We start from the raw sequence: 12,082 nt of genomic DNA on the forward strand, positions 1-12,082 counted from the left end.
GCGTGACAGATCAAACATCGGCAGCAGCAGAGGCCAGCGCCGCCCTCGCTGCCTTCGCTGCTCCTGTGCCAAAGGAGCAAGCCCCCGGCAGCTGAGCAGATGGAAGGAGGGCATCCATGCTCCGGCATCATGTTTTGCCATTTAAATCACAGGGAAAAGCAGGGCAGCTGAGGGCTTGGGCACACGTTTGTTTCAGCCAGCTCACGTACAGGGCACAGTAACCTCTGACAGAGAATAGTGAACTTCTACACATTAGAGATGCTGCTTTCCACATCTCTACAGCCTCCGGTTGAGTGGGCACAAGACTAGACCTGCAGCAGCCCTCAAGAGGTCCAGCCCATCCTGCTTCAGCTGCCCATGGTGGTCCAGAGACATCAAACACAGCAACTTGTCTTTGCAGCTTTTTGGGATCCCCAAGGCCAAGTCCTTTTAAAACAGAAAGGAGGACGCTGCACAACACAAACTGACCCAAGTGCATACAGAATTGCAATGGTGATCTTCATGCCTAACACGGTTTAATCAACCACTTCAATCCCACCTGACTGTTCCTTAGTCTAGGCAAATTTGGGTGCGTCATCACAGCATGAGCTCAGTGCCCCAGTATCCCAACTCTGGTCCATAGTGGGCTCCCAACCTACCCTACCACTACAACAACAGAACTGGTGGCTACCTTCAGGAAGAGGAGGACAATTGAGAAAAATTAAAACATGCCTTTGATTTGAAGGCCAGAAAGGAAACAATGGGGGTTGCTGCTAGTGGTTTGTCTTTAATTTTATTTGTTTGGTTTTTAGACAGTACCTGAGCATCACTCTTCACATTAACTGTCTCGAAAGCCCAATCCCACAGTATCTCTGTAGGAGTTTTACAGGAATAACATTGGAATTAAAGGTCTGCAGTACTGAGAGAAAAAGGCTGATGGAAGAGCTAGGTTTTCTGTGGTATAAGTCATCACTCAAGCAGGAAGAAGACTTGCAGCCAATTGCCAGCAGGCTCTTTAGACTGACTTTCTCATACATGCAAAAAAGGCATCATAGCCTTTGCTAGCTCTGCTGATTAAAGACAGACAGCACTTCATCTGACTTTTTCTTTTGCAATAAGATGACCATAATTCACATTTAATATGCTGCAAAGTCATCTGTCTTTCAAGTACAAGAGAGTGTTCTGCTGAAAGTCACTGCTGTTAGGTCAAATTTAAACTCAATATTGCACGACAGATATTACATTGCTATTAATAATAAATAATGATGATAGTGTTTTCCCTTAATAGAGCATCTCATCCCAAAGGATCCTAACCACTTCACAAACTCTGGACCAAGTTCTATCCACTGCTACAACCCTGTAACCTCTGCCTGATTTGCAAGGGTACAGATGAATGTAGAAATTAAAGACTGCATCAGATCTGTGAATTACTTCACTGCAGCTGATGTTCCTCCCACTTCAGGGGTAGATCCAGTGATAATATTGCCAGTTCTTTAGCAAGGAGTTCTCACATACTCCAGGCAGCGGGTCTGTACTGCCTGTGTTATGCCAATGCTTCTTGGGAAGGGGTGGGAAGGTAATGATGTGAGCAGTACTATTTATGTTTCTCTCTAAATAAAGATGCTCCCTCATGACCACAATCAAGTATAGAAGAAGCACCAGTCAGCAAACAAATTTAAGTGCTGCTTAAGAGGAGCAACTTCTGGAGGACTGGGAAAGTCATACTCTGTATAGTCCCCAGGCATAACGGACTCCTACCACGCGCTACTACAAATTTAAACATTTTAAAAAGTAATATTACTTAGACATGGCTGCAAACATGTGCAGTGAATATTCAGCATACAACTCGGTGTTCCTGTCCTTAACTTAAGATGAAAGAGTAAACAAAGCCACTGTAAATAGAATTAAGGGTAACATGTCCAGAGACATGCTTTAAAAACATCTGGTACGTGATTCTTCCCAAAAATAAAACATTTGCTCCCCAGAAACACTTATGTGAACGTCAGGAATAAGGTCTCTTTAGTGGGGTTGACTTGACTCAAGCACCAACAGGACCAGGCACGTGGAGGTATCCGTGCCCTCCCCTTCAACTTCGAGATGAAATGTCATCAAGGACTTCTCAGCACTGCGTGCAGTAAATCACTTCACCTGGTGCGGCAGCTATTTAGTGACACAGGGCAACCATTTCAGTCAGGATCTGAAGAATGTCATATTTAATTGAAGAAGGGGGAGGGATTACATTGTGAGAAGTCAGGCATTGACGGTTTTGAACTAGGTGGAGGGTCATATCATATTGTCTGCACCGACAACTCTCATGACGCTGAGCACAAACAGGTGCTCTGGTGACATATTTTCCTCCCTGTATGCAAACACATCTCCCATGCCTGATCAGGCTTGGGATACAACTGTATTGCCAACACACATGGGCAGGAGAAAGCAGACCGCTTCTAGCAAACATGCCCAATTTTTCAGCTCGGTGAGAAGGGAAAACACCCTTATTCAACACTAGGACTGCTTTCTATGTTTACCCAAACATTCGACCATTGATCCTTCTTGACCACCAAGCAGCAAATCAGTCAGGACATTAGTTTTGCATTATGCAAGTGCCCAGCAGCCACAACTACAGGGAACAAGTACAAACAGCAATAAACAAAAGAGCTCCTAAGTGAGTGGGATGGACCGGGAGCAGGAAAGGGTAGATCCAGCCCTGTTTTGTAGAAGCAAACAGGGACTTTTATTCCTTTCACACAGAAGTGACAGAGGCCATCAGTGTATTTCACATAAAACGCCACGTGTTTCATTCGTGCTTTTAGTCATCACCCAAACCAGCCTCTTGGTCTGTTCCAGAGACTTGCCCAACATTGGTGTAGCTCCTAAGACGACTGCCGTACTGAGTCAGACCCAGCTCAGAATCCTGTTTCTAACAGAGATGACCAGCAGAGGCTTAGAGGAAAAAGTTAACATGACAAGTTTAAAGCCATATTTCTCCCATTTTCTCAACCCCCCCTAGCTTCCAGGAAGCCACAGTTTGGGGACTTCCTCAGCTGGGGCGTGTATTCACACATTTGTGTTTTAATAGCAGTTGACAGGCCACCGTGCCAAAACCATGCTTAAAGCAGCACTACATCTACATGTCAACTGTACCAGTGAAAACAAAGCTACCAAATTTTTCCCATTGCATGGTCTGAGTTAAACACAGCTGCAGGCACACCTGTTTCACCCCACCTTCACCTCTGGAGTCCACATCAGAAATAGGCCAGAATGGATTTAAACGCACTGCAAATTCATAAACACAGCTCTAGACGGGCGACGGAAACACAGCCAAGTGCTTCGCTTCCCCAGGCTTTTACTTTTCAATAATGAAACCTCCCCAAATGAAAACACAGCTTTGGGCAACAAGCCAATTTAAAATAAAACACAGGTACAAACCAAAAGTTGGTCCCTGTCTCTTCCCAGGCCAGATATGCCTCCCCTCATATGGAAGCCAGACCTGGGTGCATTAGCAGATAATCCATGTCTTTCTCAACCTTTACAGCAGTAATGCAAGGCATCATGTTTAGTCCTCCTGAAGCCTCCATCTACGAGTAAAACCTCTGGTATCCCTGCCTATGTCCTATCACTAGCTGCCACATAATGTTTTTTGTGTGAAATCTCAAGAGGAAAACATCTCAAAAAAGATAAAGTCAGTCCTGGGGAGGCTAAAACCCATATCCTTTCCTTATCATAGTAAGGAATGTTTTTCCAGCTTCTGCTTTCTTCAGCGTATACAACATTCCTTCTGCTTACCAGAGGATTTTGAAACCCCTACTCAATGAATGTGATTGCACTCCTCCCCTCAAAGCAGAAAATCCAGTGATTACAGCAAAATAATCTCTCCCTGGCACAGCAGTTCCCAAGTCACGAAGCACAAGCAGGACCAGGAGAAGGAGCTGCCAGCAGGAAGGTATTCCTCTCGGCACTTTGGGAACCTCTGCTCTAGCCCCCTGCTTGCACCTGTATGAACACTCAAGAACTTTCATTGTTACAGATCCAATGCTTGAATTTAAAAAAATAAATAAATAATTGAATAGTAAAAATGTAACTCTGAAATAACTGGGGGAAGAGTTATTTATAGCCCAAGAGATATTCCTGTGAATAATAATCCTTTAAGTAATACACTCAAAAAAAAAAAAAATTATGTTGCACGTTATCACCTTGTAACATGTTTAATCACTATTTAATGACCATTCCATGCATTTTCACACACATCTTACTAACACGGCAGCAAGCAAATAACTAACACTGTGGAATGGAAGGAAACCAAATTAACTAGAGGTGAAAGGGAACTGAGAATGGTACAGTACCAGTGAACAGGGAGAAAGCACCTTTTTTTTTCTTCCAGTCTGTTGCTAGCAGATTGCATCAGCAAGTTATCAGTAGCATCTCAGCTACACCAATTGTCAGCATCATTCATAAAATTCAGCACATGTTCAGGAACAGACTTTTTTTTTTTTTCTTCTTTAGCTACAAATATTCAGAGAGGGACAAAACATAATATGACTGTAAGCTCCCTAGAAGAAAAAAAAAAAAAATCACACCAATTGTGTTTCTTTATTATTTCAGAAATTTTATTCTTGTACCAAATGCCTCGTGTCTGCCTGAAACCTCGTGGGACTCTTACCTCCAAGAGCACTTCCATGAGCAACACCTGCAGGAAAGAGTGTCACAGGAAAACTGACACAATTGTTGCTAAATTAATGTGTGTCAAACGTGAAACCTTGTTACCTTGATACTGTCTTTTAGCTATGTTTTGTGGGGTAGGTATTTCTACATTACAAATCTATTTGCGTGTCATTCTGGCAAGCAAGTCAGGCTTCTACTACAAGTGGTGTATCTTGGGGGAAAAAGTCAAAAGTGCATTATAATAAGACAAGCAAATGCTCCAGCTCAAAAACAAGCATTTCCAAGTACAGACAGTAACACTGAGCAAGGCTTCCAGACAAATGCCTATGCTGTACTTAAGGTTTTTTTAGGTACTGCCTTAATTCCCTTAATTGCTTAATTTTAAAGGTTGAAAACACTAGCTGGCTGCGATATTAGCCGCGTTTGAATGGTAACTAATTCTAATGAGTACACTAGTAGCAATGTAACACTACGACATGCCACACACACTTATGAGGCTGAAAGCGATAGCAATCAGCCTACATAGCTGTGGCCCCAGAGCCAAACCAGCCACCCTGACTTGTTAACCTGCAATAAGGATGACTCACAGCACTTTCCCCTGGGACTTTTACCTCTTCCCACCTGTATTTGTAGGGACAAATTAAGACTTCCTCACTCTGGAGGGTACTCCCACTAAAAAAAAAAAAAAAAAAATTAAAAAATGATCCATCAGAAAATTAGCATTTAAGGACCAGAGATCACGAAGCTGAACGAGCAAAGCCCAGACTTATGCTCACACAAGAGAAAGCGAGATGCGGCCCGTTTTCGCACGCCTGAAACCAGAGGAGCTTACAACAGTGCATGCCTAGTTTGTCAGTCCCTCCTTCCCTTTGTACGTGAGCTTAATTAAGGCTCGGGTGTAAAAACGTTTCCTCTGCTGTCACCGTTTCCTGCCTCCCTCTCTGGTTTGTAGCGGGGGGCCGGGGGCCGATCCGGCACCCCCAAGCCCCCCGAGCAGCCCGGGCGTCCCCCAACGCGGGAGCGATGCTCAGCTCCCCCGCTCCCCTGGCAGGCGCGTATGGAAACCGCCGGCCAAACGCAGGCAGGATGATTATTTTCTCCTTTTTACCCTGACTTTCTCCTTTTTACCGCGACACGGATGACACCTGCTCCCTCCTTCCACTGCTTCCCCCGCTGCGTGGGCTGGGTGTCAGGCCCGGCCCTGCCCAGGCTTGCCCGAGCATCCCGGAGGGGCGGGTGCCTGCTGCCAGGGACCACGCCGGCGGGGACCGGCCGGAGACCGGGGATGCGGGATGTCACACCGGGCTGCCGCAGCGCCGTGTCCCCCCCCCCCGCCCCCGCCGCCCCTCGGCCTGATACAGAGGGGAGCGCCGGGCACCCGAGGCTCGGCCAGTCCCCCTCCAAATGAACGGGGAAAAGGGGGGTGGGGGAAGAAGGGAAAGAAAAGAAAAAAAGCAAAGCAGAGGAGAAACTCCGCACTGAGGTGGGGCTTCATTTCCTTCGGTCTGAGGCGAGCGCCGAGCCCGGAGAGGGGTCGCCCCCGCTGCCCCCCCGCCCCCAGCCCCCACTCACCCAGGGTCTTGACGGCGACCTGCCGGGTGAGCGGCGGCGGCAAGTTGACGCAGACCAAGTCGACGTCCTGGTGCAGCAGCACCTCGTCGATGCGGCTGGTGTAGAAGGGGACGCTCATCTCCTTGGCCAGCTCCTCTGCCTCCTCGGGCGTGCGGCCCCACAGCGCCTTCACGGCGAAGCCCTCCGCCTTCAGCAGCGGCACGATCACCCGCGCCGTCAGGCCGGTGCCGAACACCCCCACCCCGGGCAGCATGGCGGCGGCGAGGGGCGAGGCGAGGCGGGCGGCACGGCACGGCACACCGAGGCGCTCCCTCCTTCCCTCAGCGGCGGCCGGGGCGGAGGGAGGCGGCCGCCGGGCGGGCGGGAGAGGGAGGCAGCCCTCGCTGGGTGCTGCTGCTGCCGCCGCCGCCGGGGCCGGGACCAGCCGCCCCCCGCCTCAGCAGCGCCGCGGCCACCGGCTGCCCCGCCATGCCCGCACCATCACACACGCCTCCGCGGAGGCGCCGGGGCTGCCCTCCCTTAACAGACGCGGGGCGGGCAAGAATAACCGCCCTCCCCCGGCGGAGGCGGCCAACAAGTGCGGGAGGAGGCGGCGGCGCGGAGCTCAGCGCCGCTCCTCTGCCATGTTCGCCGCGGGCGCCCGCTCGCCGCGGGGAGGGCGGGGCCTCGCTGTCACCTCCCGGGTGTTCCTGCACGGCCCGCCCCGCCCCCGCCGCACTATTGGCCACCGCCCGCCCCGGCCCCGCCCCGGCCCCGGCACCGGCGGGCGGCGCTGCGCTGCGGGGCGCCCCCTGGGAGCCGACGGGTGCCGCCCCGCCCGCCGGGCGCCCCGTGTTCCCCGGGGTGGGGGGGTTAGCGGGCGGGCGGCTCCCGCGGCAGCCGGCACCCTGCAAGTGCTGTCCGAGGGCCCGCGGGGTTTTCCCGTCCGCCTGGCGGATGGGTTTCGGGGTACCTCCCCCCCCGCGCCGCCCGGCACGGGAGACCACCCGCCTCTTCCCCCACGGGAGGGCCGCGGAGGGGCCGTGGTGATGGGGCACCGTGGGGGTCACGGCCCGTAAAGGCACAGGAGAGCTCGAGAGCCACAGCAACTGGCGTCGGCTGGTCGCGTCCGTTGGCCTTCAGTCCGTCTCCTCCCGTGACAGTTCTCCAGAAATCTGATGTCCGAAAGCAGGAGGGGAACCCCCTGGACCCCGGCACCTGCCCTGCGCGGTGTCAGACGCTGGCTGGTGCCCCCCGGGTGGCTCCCCCACCACGCACGCCGGCCGGGATGCCCGGCCAAGGTCCTCACCACCCATCCCGTACCGGACAGTCGCTCATTTGCGCCGTTAACAAACGTCGTGTCTCTTCGGCGTTACCGGGACATTGGTTCACATGGGAAGGACTGACCAGCGAAATCCGGCACTGCAGGAGAGCAGGCCCTCTGCAGATCCAGTGCCCCGTGCCAGCTCCTGCTCATTCCGCCTTTGCCCCCGGCCTGGCTGAATGATGGACCTCCAGGGCCACGCTCCTACGGGCCCGGGGGCTGCCAGGTGGGCCCAGGAGCAGCCGAGGACCACAGCGCCCTTTGGCCCCGCACGGATCCACGCAGAGCTCGTTCTTGCGGAGGCGAGTCTCTGCCCGGGCTCTGCATGGATCAGCTGGTCTGAAAGCAGAGTAGCTCCGGTGAGTGCCGCGCAGTTGCACCGCTGTCTATATCTCACTCCTTAAAAAAAAAAATTAAAAAATTACGAAACTTCCTGATTCTAACTGAAGGATAAGAATAAAGATGATGTTTTTCCACATATTGTCTTTTTTACCAGTTCCTAGGAGAAAGGAAGAGAAGAGTAAGGAAGGAAAGGGAGGAAGGAATGAGAAGAGAGGAAAGGGGAGAGGAAAGGGAAAAGGAAAGGGAAATAAAAGACAAAAGAAATGAAAAACCTTCTTCTATGTTAGACCCATGGAAATGTGCCAGGGACAATGTTGCAAACGTAATCCACCAATGTTTGAAAAATCAGGCTTGGAAGCCAGCACTGCTTTCCCATACTCTGTAAAGAGGTGCTTGGTTTGGTTTTTTTTCCTGCCACCATCTCACAGCAAACACTTCTTTATTACAAAAAGCACAGATGCTGAAAGGATCGCCACAAGTTAAACATGTTTTGCTTTCCATGCACTATTAGCACTGAAGCAAAGGAGATGGATACTCTTTGGCTTCTGACAATTGAAACACGATCCAGATCCATTTGTCAAATAACCACAGCGGTATTACCTTTCTTTGCAATACAAAGATTGCGTTGAGGCTCTCCATCAGACATTTCAACCTGTTCATAGGTGATGTTGCCAGGATGAGCAATTTAGAACATCTTTCTTGTCTTATTTGTTTGTCTGCTAATAAACCCCAAGAAAGTAGCCAGGTTACGGGAACAGGGTAAATATGTGACGGTCAAAGAGAAATAGATGCTGTATGCCTATTTAGTCATTACATAGCTTTTATTATTTTAGTAGGCACAAGCCACTTTATGAAGATCTATGTAAGGTCATTGTTTTGAGAAATTTTCAGTAAGGCATAGAAAATGGGAATTAAGGGCCAGGGAATGAAATTTTTACACTCTGCTAAGTCCATTGTTTTCCTAGAGAGAATTTTTCCTTGCTTTACTTTTTAAAATGCATTTTTTTCTCCGGCTCGGTTAACATAGCTTTGCAGAGCTAAGCTGAGCAAATGGCACCTAGCTCTGAGCACTCGTTAGCCAAGTCAACCTCCAAACGCATTACAACGCCAAATCTGAATTACCGCATCTGCAGAGGCGCTGCGTTCCCCCTCATTTGTTGCAGGGACTTTTGGGGACATACCCCGTAACCATTTGTACTGGAGTAGGGTGCAATTCTTTCTCAATTAATTGCGTGAAATAGGGCCACCACGCTATGCTTCCCTGTCCTTGTGAGCATCCAGAAAGACAAGGGAAGCCGATGGAGGACAACCGGCCTTTTAGTAATGCAGCCCGTGTCCTCACCGTGATGTAGGCGACTGCAAATGTGAGCGAAAACAGAATCTGTGCTCAAATCCACATCACTACTGCTGCTGACTTCAAGTACTACCAAATCTGGGCAAGAGTTTTTTGTGCAAAGCAAAAAAAGGTTAAGGCAGCAGCAAAATGCTTCACTTTGAAGACGTCTCTAACCAGGACCGTGGTTCCCCAGGCTGCGCGTGTTGAACTACGAAGCCTCCGGTGTTCCGTATATGAGATCTTTCCACTTCTAAGCCTGCCAGCCTTGTCAAGAGAGGTTGCATTTTGTTCTTAAGGTTGCCAAAGCTTCCTTCAAGGAAGACACACACAGAGACAGATTTCTCTTACAGAGACAATAATTTTGTTCTTTCTTGATGTTTTTTTCTTAGCCTGAAATAAGTTATTAGCATAAAGTTGCACATAGAAAAAAAACTCATACATCCATTTTCTGTTTCTAAATTCTGTAAATGAAAGCAACCCGCGGGAAACTAATAAAAGTCTTACAGTCACAATTCTGTTCCTTTTACATATTTCAGTTGAGTTTTGCAGTTCCGGGTCATTATACTGTACTTCATATGAGAAATCCTAACTTGATAGCTCTTCTACAGAATTTTGATACGGTTGTTTGCAGAGGTTTGAAACTGTCTTCTCAGTTAGATTTCATATATTGTATTAAGTTCTTTCTGCAGAACTATGTCAGCTTCTTCTTAAATAAATATTGAGATCATAACAGTCAGAAATCCTTGATTTTTTTACTTTTTATTTAATTATTTTCAATTAACTTTTATTTAGCTTTGTATTTAGTTTTATTATTATTAAAGTAGCCAGCAAGTTAAAAGCAGGAGATAAAAAAGGATGCCTAACAGGTATAAAAGGATCAATCCAGCATACATGATGTGCAAATGCTTGTTATCTGTTGGCATAAGTAAAATGCAGAAAGTCGGTGGTCTTCCAGATACAGATAACACTTAGCAGATAAAAGTCCTCAATTTACTTTCGCAATGTGTGAAGGTGTCTTCCCACATATTGCAGAGGTTTCTATCTAGAGCTTGCTGAACTCAACAGAAAGATGGAGATCCGCCTGATCGAGTACCAGGATCCCACACTGTTTCTTTCTTACTTCTCTGCACTTAAAAGAAAATCTGGTCTTTTCCAGACTTTCTTAACATTTATCCTGTCAGACTCCACAGCTGCGTTTCTCAAACCTCTCATACATCAGTCTGAACAACAATGGAACGAGCTGAATAATACATAGCTTCAGTGAAATCCTGAAATGGAGCTTACTGTCTCTCCAAATACTTCTCAAGTTCCAGGATTTTAAGATTAATTAGCTAATTTCCTTTTACATAAATCAGTGTCTTCAAACATGAAGCAGCTGTGAATTTTCATTAACCAGTTGGCTCCTTCTGGGGTATGAGGTTTGCGATCACCACTACTGGGCTTCTTCTATGCCTTTGAGACTTTAAATTATTTGTATGGAAATAATAGTGCTTCAGAGATGAGGAAAAAGTGGTGATTCAGACCTGTCTGGTTCTCCCACTCAGCCGTACTGACTCATCCACAGCTTTAGTATGCAGCACGAGAAAGGATGTGTGAGCCGAGTTGCTCACGTCCTTTTTCTACATCTAATGCCACACAATTGGCAGTTTCTCAGGCCAACAGGAATTTGTTCTTGCGAAGAGCCATACGCTTCATTTTAGTGTCTCTCTGAATGCATTTCCATTGAGACAACCCACAGAAGTTCTTGCCCTGGGATCTAAAGGCACGAACTGCCTGGTCCAAAGTGCCACAGAGAGAACTAGAGAGAAGTAGACCACACGTGCTAGCAAAGGCTTCATAATACATTCAGCCGTTCTTCATTCTGGTCAATGGGAATTGTGCCTGTACCTGGACTCTGAGCCTGTTCAGTACATTCTCTGAGTTTACTCTTTCCTGGTTTCCAGAGCCTTTCTTTAGAAGATGTGTATGCCAAGCGTGGATGGGCTGAAAGGAAGCCAGCGAGGCTTCAAGAAACTACATCACTAACAAGGTACTTCTGCAGGCATTGGTGCTCTGTTCACTGAGGCATGGAGGAGGACCTAAATAAGTACAATTTCCGCTCTTTGACAGCACGGACATCCTACGAAGGAAGACAAGTGCATGTATTCCCACATCACAAATGGAGAAATGAATCTCAGTGAAAACAGGTGCAATGTTCTCTGTTGGGTCTGCATTTCTGGGCTGCTTGAGAGCAACTAGGCACCTGAAACGGGGCACTCAGCTAGTAGACACAACTTTGGGCTGGCTGGCTTTGCCTCCTATCAGTCGAGGTTCAGTAAGGTAAGAAAGTGGGTGGACAACATGCTAGCAAAGACGGAGATGTGATCCCTTAATGAAAGGAAGGAATGGGCACATATTTGCATGGGTACAACCATGCCCCGTGAAGGTGAAATACACTCTTAAAGCTCACATCGGTCATTCCCTCCCAACAGAAACATGGACGGCACCGGGCAGCACATACCGGCACTGAATCACCAGATGTGTTGCATGCTGTGCACCCTCAGCTGAAATCCCTGACATGCCTTCAGCAAATCAGACAAACCTGAGGCATACTTAGAGCACAACACTGAGCATTGGATCTGCACAGGAGGCAGGATTCCTACCCACAATAAATTTAGCTTTCGGTACCTGTGCCTTGGTCATTTGCTGCTCTGCCTGAGCTCCTGCCAGGCATCCAGAGACCCTGGACAAATGCAATGGACTGGGCAGAAATAGCTAAAGCTTACTAAGCCAACTTAGCAAATCCACGGTTGCTGAAATATGTAAGTAGACCCATGGAGAAGGGGATTCTCATATTGGTACTTTGCTGGGAAAAAAAAAATAACAGGCTGAATGAGTCATATAGAAAT

At 48.4% G+C, this 12,082-nt stretch overlaps 2 protein-coding genes across 3 annotated transcripts in view; both read right to left on the bottom strand.

Moving 5' to 3' along the window:
• Positions 1 to 6,873, bottom strand: part of GFOD1 (Gfo/Idh/MocA-like oxidoreductase domain containing 1) — a 76,123-nt gene extending 69,250 nt beyond the window's left edge. The window contains exon 1 of one of the 2 annotated variants that reach the window (XM_075745074.1): positions 6,214 to 6,873. In XM_075745074.1, the coding sequence (XP_075601189.1) occupies positions 6,214 to 6,466 (253 nt within the window). In that variant the 5' untranslated portion in view covers positions 6,467 to 6,873. Of the gene's footprint in view, positions 1 to 5,749; positions 5,880 to 6,213 lie in introns of those variants that run through there. The other variant, XM_075745077.1, reaches the window with a different exon arrangement.
• The window catches only part of TBC1D7 (TBC1 domain family member 7), a 258,846-nt gene that overhangs the window by 102,584 nt on the left and 144,180 nt on the right, over positions 1 to 12,082 (bottom strand). The gene's annotated exons all lie outside the window — the stretch shown is intronic.

This window comes from Balearica regulorum, chromosome 2 (assembly GCF_011004875.1).
Source record: "Balearica regulorum gibbericeps isolate bBalReg1 chromosome 2, bBalReg1.pri, whole genome shotgun sequence".
Taxonomy (NCBI): domain Eukaryota; kingdom Metazoa; phylum Chordata; class Aves; order Gruiformes; family Gruidae; genus Balearica; species Balearica regulorum.